This window comes from Arvicola amphibius, chromosome 12 (genome assembly GCF_903992535.2).
Source record: "Arvicola amphibius chromosome 12, mArvAmp1.2, whole genome shotgun sequence".
NCBI lineage: Eukaryota > Metazoa > Chordata > Mammalia > Rodentia > Cricetidae > Arvicola > Arvicola amphibius.
The window spans coordinates 110,832,243-110,852,651 of record NC_052058.2 but is presented as its reverse complement, the minus strand read 5'-3'; the positions used below and the strand labels follow the sequence as shown (position 1 = coordinate 110,852,651).

The window sequence follows — 20,409 nt, the reverse complement described above, 5'->3', positions numbered from 1 at the left end:
ACGGCAATGAATGTGAACTCTACAGCATGGACGGGCTCACTGTGAGCCTTAACCTCCACCTGGCGATGGATGGAGATAGAGACAGAGCCCCACATTGGAGCACCGGACTGAGCTCCCAAAGTTCTGATGAGGAGCGGATGGAGAGAGATCATGAGAAAGTCAGAACCATGAGGGACGCGTTCACCCACTGAGACGGCAGGACAGAACTAATGGGAGACCACCAAGTCCACTTGGAATGGGACTGATGGAACATGCGACCAAATCGGACTCTCTAAGGGTGGCTGATGGTGGAGGCTGACCGAGGAGCCAAGGACAATGGCGATGGGCTTGGTCTCTACGACATGGACGGGCTCTGTGTGAGCCTTGTCAGTTCGGTTGCTCACCTTCCTGGACCTGGGGGGAGTTGGGAGGACCTTGGTCTCAAAATAGTGTAGAGAACCCTGATGGCTGTTTGGCCTCAAGAGGGAGGGAGTGGGGGGTGGGGGGGGGGGGGGGGGGGGGAAGGGGGGAGGAGGAGGGGAGGAGATGGCAATTTTTAATAAAAAATAAATAAACTGAAAAAAAAATTTAAAAAAATAAAAGGGCATTCTTAAGCTGAGGGTCATGACCTTTGGGGGAGATATCAGTTGACCCTTTCACATATTTCTGATGGTCTTAGGAACTGAGACACTGCCTCTATCTCCGGGTGGGTCTGCCAACATGCAGAAATGTACACATAAGAGCACACAGTGTGATGACATCATTGAGCTGACCCCAGAACATGCACCCCAAACAAACACAGGTGTGTGTGATATGAACTATAATGTACTTTTGCAGACCAGTTGCACGTATATAGAGAGGCAGCTACTGGGTTAAAAGCAAGCAGTATGAAGGTACAGCTATACTTCATGAATTGTAATTACCGGCTAAAAGTAAAATGATTTACTGTAAAGTCATCAAATACTTCAAAACACACACACAAGAACTTAATCTGGATTCTGATTTTTTATAGTCCACTGTGGTTTATGTGACTACTGCCCCCTTGTGATAGTAATACATATGCTTAAAAAAGTACAAAATAATAAATTATAGGAAACTTCATTGAACTATGCCATACATCATATTTTATATTATTAAAGTTATCGTTTAATATTATTTTCAGTAGAAAACCATCCCATGACAATAGAACATGTAGAACGATAAGAAAAGGAAATACAGTGAGGATTTTTCTCACAATATGGTTTTTACCTCAGTGATTAGAGCAGAAATTAAGAAACCACAATGTGTTATTTGTTGTGAAATTCTTTTTTTTTTTATTGGGGAAGGGGCTTTAATGTTCTCATAGATATCAAATAACAAGCTAACAATAAATCATGATTACAAAAAAGAAAGTCAAGGCATCTGAACTAATGAAATCTGAAATTATTGCAAAAGGAGAAAAAAGTTCTTTTCAATGCAGAATGATGAGGCTTATTTTAACGTATCAAACGTTTTCGGCGAGTCTGGAATCTGTAAATAGCCGGGGAGTTCACTGTTTCTTTCTTCACCTTCACCTTCTTAGTTTATCCATAAGATCTTTGCGGGTTTGAATTTTCTGTGCAACCACGAACAGCTTCTTCTCCCGGTCAATTCGCTGTGTCAAGCAATCATACTGCCTTTGTCTTTCTTTAGCTATTCTCTTGAGCCGAGTCTGAGAGGTAAGGCCTTTCACTTTCTCCTTCTGCAAGGTCTCTATCCTGGGTCTATTGAAGACCCTGTCTACCAGTTCTGGGGCCGTTTGCAAGTGAGTTGCAATATCAAACCGTTCAACTTCCTTTTGGTGTCAAAAAAGAACAAGTGCTTGTTCTGTTGCTTCCCCTGGAAATCCAGCAGGTGGAGCTCTGATTTCAGTCTCTCGATTTTCTTGGCTTTTGCGACCCTTTTCATCTCTATATATTTGATGTCCTGAGTTCTCATCAGCTTTAGCTGCTCCGGTGTCACTTCTTCCTTGGTCTTCTTGATGACATGAACTCCGTCCTGGAGCTTATCCCGAGTCATTTTATAGTAGAATTCATCTGGATTCTTTTCCAGAGCCTTCTTCCAGAGAGCTCTGAGGAAGTCTTGCTTTTTATGATAGTCATTTGCACGAAGTTTGTAATCTTTCTTCTTTTCCAGCAAACCCAGTCGCTTTCGAAAGCCAGGCTGGCTTCGTTCTCGATGTTCCCGCTGCCGAGACTTAGCCTGCCTTGCGAAAATGCTGCCTCCATGCCTACTGGGGTCTAGAAAATGCTCAGCAAACTCCACCACCGATACCACACAGCCTGAGCAGGAGTCTCCGCAAGACTACCGGAAGCAGGCCCCTTGTTGTGAAATTCTATCAGCATAACCTATGTAGCTGAACAAACTAAAATGCCTTTTTGATAGAAAGCTTGAGAGTTTTGCCAGTAAGTATACCAACTATCATAGAAGCTAAGCTGATAGACTCAAGAAAGCCAGACTTGACACTGATGGCAAAGTACCACAAACCAAATGCACTCACCAGTGGAGCTTCATGTTTGGTGGCACACAAAATTGCCAGAACTATGAAACCTCACACCTCTACTGAGAATGTACTGTTGACAGCAGCCAAAGGCAATGTTCATGGCTATGATTGGAGACAATTTGCTATGCAATCAAGTGCAGTTTCCTTATCTAACAACTCTGTTCACATAATAGATGACATGTTGTTTGCTGATATACTTGATCAGATAATCCAGGGAATTAAATCTGCTTCTTGATGAACACAAAAACATTTTTTAAGCAGAAAGCAAGACCACAGCAGAAACACTTTTCAGAGATAAAGATGAATTGAAGAAAACTATTGGTTGACATCTTTGCCTTCTTAAATGAGTTAAACTTATCACTGTGAGGACCAAATATAGCAAGTCTCAATTCATCTGAAAAGATCTAAACATTGCAAATGAAACTTTAGCTTTGAATCTTCTCAACCTAAAGAAGGATATGCCTATGACAGTACAAGAAGCTTACAGAACACCAAATAGACTGGACCAAAAAAAAAGTCCTTTCTCCATATAAAAATAAAACTGTAAATACACAGAATAAATAAAGAATATTAAGAACTGCAAAGTAAAAAGATCAGGTAACATATGAAAGTAGATCTATTAGAATTACACCCTACTTCTTGATGGAAACCATGAAAGCCAGAAGGTCCTGTACAGATTTGCTAAGAGACTAAGAAACTAAGAGACCATGGATGAAAGTCCAGATTACTATACCTAACAAATATTTCAATCGTCATTGTTGGAGAAACAAGATATTCCATGACGAAACCAGATTTAAACAATACCTGTCCACAAATCCAGCCCTATAGAAAGTACTAGAAGGAAAAATCCAACCCAAGGAAGCTAACTGCACCCACAAAAACACAGGCACCAGATGACCTCAAAACAGTGAATCCCAAAGAAGGAAAATACACAAACACTTCAACCAAAAAATAACAGGAATTAACAATGACTGGTCATTAATATCTCTTAATATCAATGGACTCAATTCGCCAATTAAAAGACACAGAGAGAATAGAATTGGTACAAAAGCAGGATCCATCCTTCTGCTATATATATATATATATATATATATATATATATATATAAAACATACCTCAACCTCAAAAACAGACATTACCTCAGAGTAAATGGTTGGGAAAAGATTTTCCAATCAAATGGACCTAAGAAACAAGCGGGTATAGTTCTCCTAATATCTAACAAAATAGATTTCAAACTAAAATCAATCAGAAGAGATGGAGAAGGATACTTTATACTAATAACAAGAACAATCCATCAAGATGAAGTCTCAATCCTGAAAAATTATGCCGCAAACACAAGAGCACCCACATGTGTAAAAGAAACATTACTGAAGCTTAAATTGCATATAAAACCCCACATACTAGTAGTAGGATACTTCAACACCCCACTCTCCACAATGGACAGGTCAACCAGACAAAAACTTAACAGAGGAAAAAGAGAACAGATGTCATGACTCAAATGTACTTAACAGACATCTATAGAACATTCCACCCAAACACAAAAGAATATACCATCTTCTCAGCACCTCATGGAACCTTCTCAGAAATTGATCACATACTCAATAACAAAGAACGTCAACAAATAAAAAATGGAATAATTCCCATATCTTATCGGATCATCATGGTTTAATGTTAGAATTTAACAACACTAATCGCAAAAAGTCTACCAAGTCATGGAAATTAAACAGTGCTCAATTAAACCACCACAGGTCAAGGAAGAAGAAATAAAGGATGAAATAAAGACTTCCTAGAATTCAATGAAAATGAAGGCACAACATACCCAAACCTATGGAACACAATGAAAACAGAGCTAAGAATAAAATGTTCATAGCACTAAGTGCCCACATAAAGAAAGTGGAGAAATCTCAAACTAGTGACTTAACAGCACAACTGAAAGCTCTAGAACAAAAAGAAGCAGACTCACCCAGGAGGAATAGATGACAAGAAATAATCAAATCGAGGTCTGAAATCAATAAAGTAGAAACAAAGAAAACAACACAAAGAATAAATGAAGCAAAGAGCTGGTTCTTTAAGAAAATCAACAAGTTAGACAAGCCCTTAATCCAAACAAATCAAAAGGCAGAGAAAGAACATCCAAATTAACAAAACAGAAGGAACATTATCAAACTCTTTATGAGGCTACAGTTACCCTGATACCAAAACCACACAAAGACTTAACCAAGAAAGGGAAATACAAACCAATCTAACTCATGAACAGTGATAGATGCAATGCAATTCCCATCAAAATCTTAATAATATTATTCACAGACCTTGAAAGAACAATGAAAAGCTTCATATGAAAAAAAACAAGGATAGCCTAAACAATCCTGTACAATAAAGGAACCTCTGGAGGCATCACAATCCCTAAAATCAAGCTCTATTATAAAGCTACAATAATGAAAACAGCTTGGTATTAGCATAAAAACAGACAGACTGACCAATAGAATTGAATAAAAAACCCGGTTATTAATTGATATACCTATGAACATTTGACTTTTGACAAAGCTAAAATTATACAATGGAAAAAAGGAAAGCATCTTTAACAAATGGTGCTGGCATAACTAGATGTCAACATGTAGAAGAATGCAAATAGATCCATATCTATCCCCAAGTCCAAATGGATTCAAGACCTCAATATATATCTGAACACTCTAAATTTTATACAAGAGAAACTGGGAAGTAGCCTTCAATGCCTGGGCACAGGAGACCACTTTCTAAACATAACATTATTAGCATAGACACTGAGAGCAACAATCAATATAGGGAAACTCCTGAAACTGAGAAGCTTCTGTAAAGGAAAGGACACAATCAACAAGACAAAAAATATTCTTCTGGGGCCCGGCGGTGGTGGCGCACGCCTTTAATCCCAGCACTCGGGAGGCAGAGGCAGGCGGATCTCTGTGAGTTCGAGACCAGCCTGGTCTACAAGAGCTAGTTCCAGGACAGGCTCCAAAGCCACAGAGAAACCCTGTCTCGAAAAACCAAAAAAAAAAAAAAATATTCTTCTGGATGCGAAGAGATCACCAACCCCACATCTGACAGAGGACTGATCTCCAAAATATATAAAGAACTCGAGAAATTCGACATCAAAATTCCAAATAATCCAATTAAAATGGGATACAGAACTAAACAAAGACTTCTCAGTGGAAGAATCTCAAATGACCAAAAGACATGTAAGGAAATGTTCAGCATCCTTAGCCATCAGAAAAATGCAAATCAAAACAACTCTGAGATACCATATTACACCAGTCAGAATGGCTAACAAAAAAATCACCAATGATAGCTAATTCTGGAGAGAATGTGGAGTAAGAGGAACACTTATCCATTGCTGGTGAGAGTGGAAACTTGTACAACCACTCTGAAAATCAGTATGGTGGTTTCTCAAAAAATTGGAAATCAACCTACCTCAGGACCCAACAATATCACTCTTGGGCATGTACCCAAAGGATGCTCAATCATGCTACAAGGATATTTGTCCAACTATGTTCCTAGCAGCATTATTCGTAATAGTCAGAACCTGAAAATAACTGAAGAATGGATAAAGAAGTTGTGGTATATTCACACAATATACTACTTAACAGCAAAAAAAAAAAAAAAATGACATCTGGAAATTTGCATGCAAATGGATGGAATTAGAAAAAACAATCCTGAGTGAGGTAACACAAACCCAGAAAGATGAACATTATATGTACTCCCTCATAAGTGGATACTAGCTGTAATGCAAAGGATAACAAGCCTATGGTCCATGACCTTAGATAAACTAAGTAAAAAGGTGGAGCCAAAGGAAAACATATATAGATCCACCAGGAAAGTGGAAATAGACAAGATTGCTTGACAAAATTGGGAGTATGGGGGTGGGGGCAGAATGGAGGGCAGAAGGAGAATAGGAGGGGGGAAGGGAAGGGGAGGAGAACTCGAGGGAAAGGAAGAGTTGAGATGGAGGAAGAACAGAGATGAGAGCAAAATAAAAGTGATTTTTATTGAGGGAGCCATTATGGGGCTAGCAAAATACCAGGCACTATAGAAATTGCCTGGAATCCACAAGGATGACCCTAACTAAAACCCTAAGCAATAGAGAACAGGGTGCCCAAACTGACTTGGCCCTGTAGTCAGGTTAATGAATATCTTAAATGTCACCATCAAACCTTCATCCAGCAACTGAAGGAAACAGAAACAGAGACCCACAGCAGAGCACCAGGCTGAGCCCCAAAAGTCCAGTTGAAGAGTGGGAAGAGTGAGAATATGAGCAGAGGTCAAGATCATGATGGGTTCACCCACTGAAACAGATTACCTGAGTTTACCTAATGGGAGCTCACCAACTCCAGCAGAACAGGGAGGAAACCAGCACAGGACCAAGCTAGGTCCTCTGAAAATGGGTGACAGTTATATGGCTGTGGCAGACTGCAGAATTTATTCCTGCTGCTTGTACTGGGTTTTGGGGAACCCATTCTCTTTGGATGGATACCTTGCTCAACCTAAATGTGGTAGGGAGGGCCTTGGACCTTCCCCAAAGCAATGTTTCTTACCCTTACTGAGGAGTGTATTGGGGTGCAATAGGGAGAAGGAGGAGGGAATGGAAGGAGGGGAAAGAGTGGAAACTGGGATTGGAATGGAAAATGGAAAAACAGCTTGTTTTCTTTTTAAAAATTGAATAATTTCTAGCCATAATTAAAGGACATCGAGCCTATAAATTTGGGATCCTTGAGAAGATAATAAGAAGGTGAACTCCCAAAAAAAGATATAGTAATCCTCCTGGATATTGGAAGTAGACACGATCGCCAGGCAAAATTGGGAACTTGAGGGTTGGGTGAGACTGGGCCAAGGGAAGAGGGGGGAGAAAAGTGTGAAGGGGAGAATGGGGGGGGGGAGCTCGGAGGAATGGGATGCTTGGGATACAGGAAGGGTGGATATGGGAGCAGGGAAGCATATATCTTAATTTAAGGAGCCACCTGAGGGTTGTCAAGAGACTTGACCCTAGAGGGGTTCCCAGGTTTCCAGGGAGACGCCCCCAGTTAGTTCCTTGGGCAGCTGAGGAGAGGGAGCCTGAAAAGGCCAGTTCCTATAGCCATACTAATGAATTTCTTGCATATCACCATAGAACCTCCACCTGACAATAGATGAAGAAAATGACAGAGCCCCACATTGGAGCACCGGACTGAGCTCCCAAGGTCCTGAGGAGGAGCAGAAGGAGAGAGAACATGAGAAAGAAAGTCAGGACCGTGAGGGAACCTCCATCTGGCGATAGATGAAGAAAATGACTGAGCCCCACATTGGAGCACTGGACTGAGCTCCCAAGGTCCTGATGAGGAGCAGAAGGAGAGAGAACATGAGACAGAAAGTCAGGAACGTGAGGGGTGCGTTCACTCATGGAGACGGTGGGACAGAACTAATGGGAGATCACCAACTCCAGTTGGAATGGGACTGATGGATCATGCGACCAAACCCGTCTCTCTGAATGTGGCCAACAGCGGGGACTGACTGAGAAGCAAAGGACAATGGCGCTGGGCTTTGATTCTTCTGCATGGACGGGCTCTGTGGGAGCCTTCTCAGCTTGGTCGATCACCTTCCTGGACCTGGGGGGAGTTGGGAGGACCTTGGTCTCTGCATAGAGTAGGGAACCCTGATGGCTCCTTGGCCTTGAGAGGGAGGGAGGAGAGGCATGGGTGGAGGGGAGGGGAGGGAAGGGGAAAAAGGAGGGGAGGGAAGGGGGAGGAGGAGGGGAGAGAAGGGGGAGGAGGAGGGGAGGAGATGGAAATTTTTAAATATAAAAAAATAAACCATGAGAAAAAAAATTGAAAAAAGAAACTTCAGCTTTGACAAAAATTACGGATGGAAGTAAGATTTGCATGTTGTCTACTTTATTTGCTTTCTTTAAAGAATATGACATTGAAGCAGACAAAAGAATTATGATGACAATTTCTGTGACAAAATACTTGCACATGAAAAATTTCATCATTTCAAAATCTACATAACACCCATTTTTGCTTTCCAAAAGCCCACTCACAGTCAAAGTTGAAGATGTTCCTGAGACAGTCCAAAGTTGTGTGTTGAACTTATTAACAGCCATGTATGAAGAACTGGTTTCTCTATAATGCCACTTGCCAGTCTGGATCAGGTGTTTATAGTTATATACTGTTCTGTCTGAGACTCTGTTGTGCCTTCTTCCACTTCCAACAACTTATCTTTGTGAAATAGGGTTTCCAGCTCGTTGCTTATCAAATCTAAATACAGGAATAAACTTGCTGTGGAAGATAATCTTCCCTGTGCTTTTGCAATGGCTGCCTGGAGATTTTCTGCCTGGAAATTTTCTGAGAAAGAAACAATCTCAACCTTCTCACTAACCTTGGTTTTTTACTGAGTGTTGCAAAATGTAGCAATATAGTTTACTGTTGTTATAGTGAGACTCTTAGCCAAGCTATACCGAGAGGAACCTGCAGGTGTCATACAGAGAAGTCAAATTCTTACAAAGATGTAAGAATGAAAACCCAATCAGATTGACGTTGTCAACCTTGGTCAGACAGTCTAATAAAAGACAATTTATTCCCAGTGTATTTAAGCCCAGTATAGTTTGGAAAAACATCTCCTGGTGTAATACAATCTCTGTTGCATAGAGAAGTGTATTTACACTGAAACTAAAGTCAGGGCATATGTCATTTCTTCCAAGAAGGTGGGTTCTAGAGACAGGCTATCTGACTAGCTTAAAGCCTAAGGGTCTTTCCTGGTCTTGGTAACATAGAAAGCACAGAGTTCATTTGGGCTATTAGCCACCTATGGTCCTGGTTGTGGAAGTTTGGGTGAGCCTCTGGATGTCACGGCCATTGAGATTACTAGCCGCCTCAACAGATGACCTGGCCCAGCAGATAACACAGTTCAGCTGGCTGTTAATCACTTCCAATTCCCAGCTTTCTGGATGCAAGAACAGGTTTTTCATCTTTCTCATTGAAAACACAACCCTGTTTGCTTAACATTCCTAATTTCTCTGATGATCTACGGGCTAAAGAACCTCAGTGATATGCTCCCAACACTATACCATGCTTCAAGAAAAATTTCATTTATTTGTAATTAGAAATAAAAATTCATAATATATAATTACATATTGTTTTCTGATTAATCATTGTTTTAACTATGTTCAATTTTAACATTGAAAATACATCCTGAATATCAGATATTTATATTATGATTCATAACATTAGTAAACTTAAAGTTATGAACTAGCAACAAAAATAATTTTATACTTAGGGGATCACCACAGCGTGAGGAACTATATTAAAGGTTGCAACACCAGGAAAATCGAGAACCACTGAGTTAAAAGTTCCTGGAGGGGATGTCAAAGGTGCACCTGGAAGTCTCGGTAGTCAGATTCACATGGCAGTGCATGCTAATGGTTGTTTTGGACTTCCTTTTTGAAGCTTTCCCAGTCAAATGTGGAAACTACAGCATTCTGGGTGGTCACAAGCCTCCACCTACTTTTAGTCTATCTGGTGTCAGAGCTGTAGGCCTGTCAGCCCTGTTTACACGTCTCAGGAGCAGACTCGGGAGAGGAGTGGAAGAGTCATCCACAAGGGGATGGCTGTAACCAGGTTTTCATAGCGTAGGGAAGCTCAGTTGCTTCTACTGCTCCCTTCTGATGACGTCATTCCATGTACATTCCCTGCTGCTTTTAGCTTTGCCAAGGTGCTCCTTCCATTTCACTCTGAGTTTAGCCTAGAGGACGGTTTCCTTACATATATTCCACACACCAAGTGCAACATCAATCAATGTAACAGAACCAAAGATTGCAGAATATTAGAAAGCAAAGAGTGAAATGGACTTCTTTCTCTGTAAAACCTTTGAGCCTGTTAATGTGTGTTTATGTGGAAATGTCCCTATTTTAATTAAATGTGTATATTTTGAATAAAAGAATTTCTTAAAAATCTATAAATAATCCACCCCACAGAATGAGAACCAGTTCTACCATTTCCTTAAAATAGTGTTGTTTGCTTGGGAACAAATAAAGTTGATAGACTGATTATTATGCAGTGTTCCTAACATCTATGACTCTTCTTAAACTACAGGCTAATATGTATTTGCATGGAAGGAGAGGGACATGGTTAACATCATCACAGTTCTCCATTCTGACACACACACATGGTGGCACCAATAAGAGGGGAAGAGAAGAGATGTCACCAGTGGATCCAAGCCAGGACAAGCTCCTCAAAGGCTTTGGTGCTGGGTCCACTTTTTTTCTCATTTAACATTTTAAAATCTGGAGCAGACAAGCAAGTGAGATTTTTCAAAAGTACGCATGATCGCCAGCAGGGCAGTGGCTCATTATTTCAGCCTTTTCTGCAGTTCAGTCTGTTCCAGTAGCAAGGAAAGCCATGCTTGACAAGTAGGCAGCACAAGTAGTGCTTAGGTAAATCACTAAATAAATCAGGGGATCACCACTGCATGAGGAACTGTATTAAAGGGTTGCAACATTAGGAAGATCGAGAACCACTGAGTTAAAAGATCCTGGTGGGAACCTCAAAGGTGAACCTGGAACTCTGGGAAGTAATTGGTTATTACCATTTCTTTTTTCTTTTCTTCTTCTTCTTGCTCATCTTTTTCACTGCTACTACTGTACACACCCCCAGGAATATTGTGATTTATTTGGAATCATTCCACTAACCTCTTCTCTCTTCCCATCTGCTCTGTGTATACAATGATGTCACTGGAATGGCCACAGTCCATTTCTGTACACAAGACATTCAGTAAACACTTTCTGAATTAATGACTGACTCCTGCTGAATATGAATCTATTCATTCTTGTGTTCATTACTCTTTGATTGTTGGCCTCTAAAACTACTGTTACGTTGGTCTCTGTTTGATCTGCCTTGAGACACAAACCCATATTAGCTTGTTACATTTTTTTGTTCCATGATGACATTTAATACCTCAGTAATTAAAATCAAAATCTGCTGGATAGAACACAGCACAAGAGATTTTCTCTAGTGTTGTTAATTATGGGACATGATGGAAACAAAATGCAAAACATTTCAAAAATGTGACGTAGGACTAGAGAGATAGCTCAGCAATTAAAAATATGTGCTGCTATTGCGAAGGGCCTTGGTTCGGTTCCCAATATTTAAGCTGAAAGACTCACAAATACTCGATTGATTCCAGTCATGGGCACATTGGTACAAACACACACACACACACACACACACACACACACACACACACACACACACACACTTGGAAAAATTAAACACAGTATTTTTAATGTCTAATTTCTTGAGTTCTTTATATATTTTGGAGATCAGTCCTCTGTCAGATGTGGGGGGTTGCTGAAGATCTTTTCCCATTCTGTAGGGTGTTGTTTTGTCTTATTTACCATGTACTTTGCCTTGCAGAGGCTTTCAGTTTCAGGATGTCCCATTTATTGATTGTTGCTCTCAGTGTATGTGCTACTGGTGCTATATTTAGGAAGTGGTCTCCTGTGCCAATACATTAAAGGTTACTTTCCACTTTCTCTTCTATCAGGTTGAATATAACTGGATTTATGGTAAGGTCCTTGATCCATTTCGACTTAAGTTTTGTGCATGGGGCTTGATATGGATCTATTTGCAATCTTCTGCATGTTGACATTGAGTTACACCAGCATCATTTGTTAAAGATGCTTTCCTTTCTCCACTGTACCATTTTGGCTTCTTTGTCAAAAATAAGGTGTTCATAGGTGTGTGAATTAATGGCAGGTCTTCAATCTGATTCCATTGGCCCATGTGTCTGTTTTTATGTCAATACCAAGCTGTTTTTATTACTATAACTCTATAACAGAGTTTGAAGTCAGGGGTGATAATGCCTCCAAAAGTTTACTTATTATAAAGAATTGTTTTTAGCTATTCTGGGTGTTTGTTTTTTCCATATGAAGTTGAGTACTGTTCTTTCATGGTTTGTGAAGAATTGTGTTGGGATTTTGATGGGGTTGCATTTAATCTGTAGATTGCCTTTGGCAAAATTGTCAGTTTTATTATGCTGATCCTACCTATCCAAGAGCATTTTCTGATATCTTCTTCAGTTTCTTTCTTTAGAGACTTCAAGTTTTGTCATACCTGTCTTCACTTGTTTGGTTAGAGTGACTCTAAGATATTTTATATTTATGACTGTTGTAAAGGGTGATATTTCTCTGATTTCTTTCTCAGTCCATTAATCATCTGTATAAAGATTTTTTTTAAGTTAATCTGGTATCCTGCCAATTTACTGAAGGTGTTTTTCGGTTGTATGAGTTTCTGGGTAGAGTTATTAGGGTCACTTATGCATACTAGCATATCATCTGTAAATACCAAGTTTCACTTCGTTCTTTCCAATTTGTAGCCCCTTGATCTCCTTTGTTGTCTTATTCTCTAGCTAGAAATTCAAGTACTATATTGATTAGATATGGAGAGAACGAATAGCCTTGTTCCTGATTTTAGTGGGATCACTTTGTGTTTCCCTCCATTTAATTTGATGTTGGCTGTTGGCTTACTATAAACTGCTTTTATTACATTTAGATATGTTTCTTGTATCCTTGATCTCACCAAGACCTTTATCATGAAGGGGTGTTGTATTTTGCCGAAGGTTTTTACAGCATCTAATGAGATGATCATGTGTTATTTTTTCTTTCAGTTTGTTTATATGGTGGATTAGATTGACAGATTTCCGTATGTTGAACCAAAACTGATTCTCTGGGATAAAGTCTACTTGGTCATGGTGGATGATTTTTTTGATGTGTTCTTGGATTCAGTTTGGCAGTTTTTTAACTGAGTATTTTTGCATCACTCTTCATGAGGGAGACTGGTCTGTAGTTCTATTTCTTTGTTGCATCATTGTGTTTTGGGTATCAGGGTAACTGTAACCTTGTAAAAAAAGTTTGGCAATATTCCTTCTGTTTCTATTGTGTGGAACAATCTGAGGAGTATTAGAATTAATTCTTGTTTGAACTTCTGGTAGAATTCTGTGCTGAAGTCATCTGGTCCTGGGCCGTTTCTTGCTTGGGAGACTTCATGAGTGTTTCTATTTCCTTTGTGGTTATATGCCTATTTAAATTGTTTATCTGGTCTTGATTTAATTTTGCTATACAGAACCTATCTAGAAAGTTGTCCATTTTTTAAAAAAAAAATTTCCAATTTTGTGGAGTACAGTTTATAAAGCATGATCTGATGATTCTCTGGATTTCCTTGGTGTCTTTTGTTATGCGCTCTTTTCCTTTCTGATTTTTTAAAATTTAGATGTTCTCTCTCTACCTTTTGATTAGTTTGGATAAGGATTTGTCTATTTTGTTGATTTTCTCGAAGAACCCAGCTTTTGTTTTATTGATTCATTGTATTGTTCTCTTTGTTTCTATTTTATTGTTTGCCCTCAATTTAATTATTTCTTGTCATCAACTCCTCCTGGGTAAGTTTGTTTCCTTTTGTTTTAGACCTTTCAGGTGTTCTCTTAATTCACTATTTTGGATTTCTCCAACTTCTTCATGTAGGCATTTAATGCTATGAACTTTCCTCTTAGTACTGCTTTCATAGTGTCCCTTAAGTTTGGGTATTTTATGCCTTCATTTTCATTGAGCTCTAGGAAGTCTTTAATTTCTTTTTTTTTATTTTTTTTTATTTCTTCCTTCACCCAGGGGTGATTAAGTTGAGCATTATTCAGTTTCCACGAGTTTGTAAGCTTTCTGGAATTCATAATGTTGTTGAATTCTAACATTAAGCCATGGTGATCTGACAGTGATTTATTCCAATTTTTTGTATTTGTTGAGGTTTGCTTTGTGACTGAGTATGTGGTCAGTTTTAGAGAAGGTTCCATAAGGTGCTGAGAAGAAGGTATATTCTTTTGTGTTTGGGTGGAATGTCCTATAGATGTCTATTAAGCCCATTTGAGTCATGATATCTGTTAGTTCCCTTGTTTTTTTTTTTTTTTTTTAATTTTCTGTCTGGTAGATGTGTTCAGTAGTGAGAGTGGAGTGTTGAATTCTCCCACTATTAGTGTGTGGGGTTTGATGTGTGATTTAAGCTTTAGTAACTTTTCTTTTACAAATTTGGTGCTCTTGTATTTGGGGCATAAATGTTCAGAACTGAGACTTTGTCTTGTAATGAGTATGAAATGTCCTTCTTCATCTCTTTTTATTACTTTTGGTTTGAAGTCTATTTTTTTTTTAGATGTTCTTATAGCTATACTGGTGAGCTTGCTTCTTAGGTCTATTTGATTGGAACATCTTTTCCCAACTCTTTACTCTGAGGAAATGTCTGTCTTTGAATTTGAGGTGTGTTTATGGTATGCAGCAGAGGGATGGATCCTATTTTCATATCCATTCTGTTAGCTTGTTTTTTATCCAGGTGAGTTGAATCTATTAATATTAAGGGATATTAATGACAAGTGATTGCTAATTGCTATTGTTTTTTGGTGGTTGTGTGTATGTCTTTCCCTTCTTTAGAATTTGCTGTTGGGGATTATGTATTGCTTGTGCTTTCGTGGGCACAACTAACTTCCTTGGGTTGAAGTTTTCCATCTAGTGCTTTCTGTAGAACTGAATTTGTGGATAGGTATTATTAAAATATGATTTTGTCATGGAATATCTTGTTTTCTCCATCTACGGTGAATGAAAGCTTTGCTGAGTATAGTAGTCTGGATTGACATCTGTGGTCTCTTGGTGTCTGCATAATGTCTGTCTAGGACCTTATAGCTTTCAGAGACTCCATTGAGAAGTCAGGTATTATTCTGATGGGCCTGCCTTAATATGTTACTTGGCCTTCTCTATTCTGTATGTTTTGTGTTTTGACTATTATATGTAGAGGGGACTTTGGGGGTATAGTCTATTTGGTGTTTTTAAGCTTCTTGTGTCTTAATAGGCATTTTCTTCTTTAGGTTGGGAAAATTTTCTTCTATGATTTTGTTGAAAATATTTTCTGTGCCTTTGAGCTGGTATTCTTCTTTTTCTTCTATCCCTATTATTCTTAGTTTTGGGCTTTTCATAGTGTCCTAGATTTCCTGAACATTTTGTGTTATGACTGTGTTGGCTTTAAAGTTTTCTTTGACTGATGAATCTATTTTCTCTATCGTATTTTCAATGCTTGAGATTCTCTCTTCCATCTCTTGAACTTTGTTGGTTATAGTTCCTGTTCATTTACACAGATTTTCTATTTCCAGAATTTCCTCAGTTAGTGTTTTCTTCATTGCCTCTATTTTAATTTTCAAGTTTTGAATGGTTTCATTCACCTGTTTAATTGATTTTTTGCTTGTTTTAAGAGATTTATTGATTTCAAGCAATATTTTGTTTGTGTTTAGCTCCATCTCTTTAAGGGAATTTTTCCTCTTTAAGGATATCTATCATCTTTATAGAATCATTTTAAAGGTCTTCTCCTCCTCCTCCTCCTCCTCCTCCTCCTCCTCCTCTTCCTCCTCCTCTTCTTCCTCCTCCTCCTTTTACTTCCTCCTCCTTCTACTTCTTCTTCTTCTTCTTCTTCTTCTTCTTCTTCTTCTTCTTCTTCTTCTTCTTCTTCTTCTTCTTCTTCTTCTTCTTCTTCCTCTCCTCCTCCTCCTCCTCCTCCTCCTCCTCCTCCTCCTCCTCCTCCTCCTCTTCTTCTTCTTCTTCTTCTTCTTCTTCTTCTTCTTCCTCTTCTCCGTTGGGATGTTGATCAGGTCTTCCTGTAGTATGACAACTAGGTTCTGGTGTTGCCATGTTGCTCTTTAGGTTTTTTTAATGTATTCTTGCATTGGCATCTACCCATCTCTACCTCCAACTGGTGTAGGGAGTATCTTTGCATCTTGGTCTGATCTTTGCAGTTGCTGTTTATGTCTCAAGAATCTTATCTTGAACCTATTGGTGCAGTCAGTGTCTGTGTCTCAGTAAGCCACTCTTGGTCTGTGTAGTCACTTTCTATGTCTCCAGGAGTCATTGAGGTTTAGAGGAATGAGTGGGTTTGGGGCAGAATGAGACTTGTATAGTACAAGGTCCTATGGAGGGGTGCTTAAGTAGCCTGCCTGCAGGATGCTAGCCCTTGTGGCTGAGATGGGCAGAGGAGGGGCCAGGATTTTGCCCCAGGGTCTAGGGCCTAGCCCTTGGGCTGTCCACCTGGTAGGATGCTTACTCACCTCTTGGTCTGATCTGTACAGTCACAGTCTGTGTCAGCAAAACTTTTATTCTTAAGAAAACTTTATTTTGGAATAATTTTAGACTTACAAAATAATTACAAAAATTATATAGAGGATTTTGACATGCATTAAATCAATTTTTCCTAATGCTGACGTATGGTACATTGAGGAAACAAAATACCAATATACACATCACTCCTAATGTAAACTACACTAGCCTATATACACTAAAATATATAACTCATCAATGTCAATATAATTGTTTTTTTAAATAGCAGAAATAATTAATTTTAAGAGTTATGCATTTATAATAAATTTTTTGTTTCTATGAGCCCCTATATGACCAAGTTAGTTGATTCTGTGTGCTTTCTTGTGGCATCCTTGACTTCTCTGACTTCTGCAATTCTTTCTCCACCTCTTTCACAGGATGCCCCAAGATCTGCATAATGTTTGGTTGTGGGTTTTTGCATTTTTTCCGTCAGTTGCTGGGTGAAGCCTTTTTGATACAAGTAGTCTGAGCATCAATCTATGAGCATAGTAGAATATCATTAGGGATAATTTCAATGACTTTTTGCTTTATTTTTTGCCAGTCATGTTTGGTTCTATTCTAGGTCTCTGGGATAGCCAGGCTCTGGGGCTTAAACCTCTATGTTGTGTCAGGGATATGCTCCCTCTCGTGGAATGTGTTTCAGGCTGGACTAATCTTTGGTTGGCCACTCCCACAATTTCTACTCCACCCTTACTCCAGCACATCTTGTAGGCAGTACAAATTGTAGGTCAAAGATTATGTCTCGGATGGTGTCCCAATCCCTCCATTGGAAATCTTGCCTGGTCACAGGAGATGACTGGTTCAGGTACAGAATCCTTTCTGCATATGTAGTTTCCTAATTCAGCCTTAATAGAAGAAGAGGTGCCTAGTCTCGCTGCTCCTTGATATACCAAGATTGAATGATATTCATTAGAAGCTCTCACTTTTCTGAAGAAAAACAGAGGATGAGAAGATGATGGTGGGGTTGGGGGAGAGGGGAGTTGATGTAAGGTACTGGGAGGAAAAAAGGGATGGAAAACTGTGCTGGGGATGTAAAAACAAAACAAAAATAAATACCCCCCCCCAAAAAAACAACAATTTTCCACACTAATCAATGAATATGAAATATAAGGAACAACAACACAATGATAAGAAAACCCAGGAAGTGCAAGGCATTCAATTAACCACTGCAGAGAACTGTGGAGTTGGCCTGGTCTAGAAGAGCAGTTCAGGAAGAACTACACAGGACCAGAGAAAATTTCTAGAGATGATTTGCAGCTTTGGAAACAAAAACCAAAGCAAAGCAAAACAAAAAATGTAATTGATAAAAGTGGCATAATTAAAATTAAAAATGAAAGTGATCAGGAAAAATTGGAACACTTGAAATAAAAGAAAACTTAGAACCTAGGTATATTATCTTACATCTCTGTCATGAGTTGACTTTTCTCCTCCTTTATGTGTTGATTTTACCCTCCACTCCCCTGCTCCAGTTCCCTAAGTCTGAACCCATATCTACCAAGTGCAGTACCTGATAGCATGGAGGGAGACCTTGTTTTCTCCTTTGCTTCATCTCTTCCTGAGGTTAAGGGTTCTCTCGCCCACATAAAATAAACAATACAGTATAAGACTCTGATGTAAGAGATTCTGCATCAGGCCCAGAAGTTGAACCTGGATGAATTCTCTCTTTTCCTAGTAAGTGAAATGCCCAATTCTAATCACCTGGGACAAGACAGAAATTATAACCCATTTCATAGAAGACTACTAAGGATCTTAAATAGGCTTTTGCTCAATACAGGTCGACTGCTCCTTTATGTTGTCTCTCCTTGATTCTATCTCTGCGTTTGTTTTTGTTCCCTCTGATTGCATGAACTTCACAAAAACTTGTTTTACTGGGGGTAAATATTTACGGTGGAGGACTGATTTTTCAGAAGAATGTCAGTACCAAACTATTATAAATAAGCAAAATAATGTGTATATAACTTTTGAAATGTTAACTGGAGAAGGCATATATAGTGATGCTCGACAACAGATGATAAATCTTCCTAAAACTTATGGACAAATAAATGCTTGGGCATTGCAACCATAGCGTAGTTACCACATTCTAGGAAATCATAGGAACTTTCAGGACCTAGACAGGGGGCTGAGGAGCCATATTGAGATTTTGTTTCTAGTCTTTTGTAGGCGCCCAGGCTCCAGGTGGTTAATGAAGAGGTAGGCGTGTATATCAAAGAACTGGCATATGAGAACACTAATGCCACATGCCAGAATGTCACCAATCCTTTTCAAAAGAAAGGAGATATTAATGATTGATTTCACCTCTGTTCTGATATTGGATTATGGTATACTTATGGGTATACTCCAAGGGCAGACAGTGTTTCAACTATGTCAAAAATGGTTGCTACCAATTTAGGAAGAGTGAGGGAACTGTTTCCTCTTGCTTTTATTATACATTACATGGATGGTATTCTGTTTTTTTGTTGAAAATAATAGAATACTGGAAGATCTGTTTGCTGAAGGAAAAATTGGATTAACTCATTATGGGTTGATTATAACTCCCAAGAAAATTTAACATATTTCTCTAGCTTTATATCTAGGAAATTTGATAAAGTCTTCAGCAGTCATACCTCAAAGAGTTGAAATTAAGAAGGACCCCTTAAAAACTAAATGATTTTCAAAAACTGCTAGAGGACTTAAACTGGGTTAGACTTAGTTTTTAAAGCTCCATACTACAAGCACAACCTTTATTTGATGTCTTTAAGTCAAATCCCTAGCCTCATCTCCTAGACAATGGACGAGAGAAAAGCCTGCATGTGTAGCACTGCAGTAGATGGAAAAAGCATGTAGAAGCACTCAGCTTTCTTATATTATATCTTCATTGCCTAAGATTCTTTCTTCTTTCTTTTGTATTTTGTTGATGATTCTTGAGTATGTAGTTCTTGTTTGCTTACCTAGATCTTCCATTTCCAGGATTCTCTCAGTTTGTGTTTTCCTTATTAATTGAATTCCATTTTCAGGTCTTGAACAGTTTTATTCATTTCCTTCATCTGTTTGTTTGTTTTTCTTGACTTTATTTAAGGGATTTATTCACTTCCTCTAATTGTTTGTGTTTTCCTGGATTTCTTTAAATGATTTATTCATTTCCTCCCATTTTTTTGTTTGTGCTTTCCTGAATTTCTCTAATGGGTTTATTCATTTCCTTTTGAAGAATATCTATCATCTTCATAAAGTTGGTTTTAAGGAAGTTTTCTTGTGCTTCAACTGTGTTGGAATATTCAGTGGTGGCTGCAGTAGGATAGCTGGGCTCTGGCAGTGCCATACTGCCTTGGATGCTATTGATTGTGTTCTTACACAGGTATCTCTGCACCTAAGTTTGGAATGAATACTGGTCTAGGTTGCTGATTTCTGATTTTTTTCTTTGTTTTATAGGTGTTTTGTTCCTTGGTTTGTGTTTCTCCTCTGGGATTCTGGTCTTTGTAGTGTGTATTTCTGGAAGCCAGTGTGACCTCAATTCCAGCAGACAGTCTCTGTTGTTCATCTTGGAGTGGCTTGTACCTGTTCTTCTGACTGGCGCAGCCTGGAACTGAGCAGCAGATAGCTGCCTGTGTTGGGGCCTGGCATGGTAGCAAGCAGGTGGTGGTGGTGGTGATGGGTGGATGATGGAAAGGCATGTCAGTGGCTTGGGTCTTTTGGATTTGAAAGGAGGGGGATCGTAGTGTTCAAGGGCAGACGGCTCTCCTCACAGACTGCCTTTTAATAG

The 20,409-nt window shown here is 39.0% G+C and overlaps 1 protein-coding gene across 1 annotated transcript; it reads right to left on the bottom strand.

Annotated features, from left to right (window-relative positions):
• Positions 1-1,454: 1,454 nt before the first annotated feature.
• On the bottom strand, positions 1,455-20,270 carry LOC119827185 (probable U3 small nucleolar RNA-associated protein 11). Its single transcript, XM_038348598.1, is given in 4 exon segments — positions 1,455-1,543; positions 1,546-1,797; positions 1,800-2,301; positions 20,205-20,270. Coding segments are annotated over 4 exon segments (909 nt in total).
• Positions 20,271-20,409: the final 139 nt, after the last annotated feature.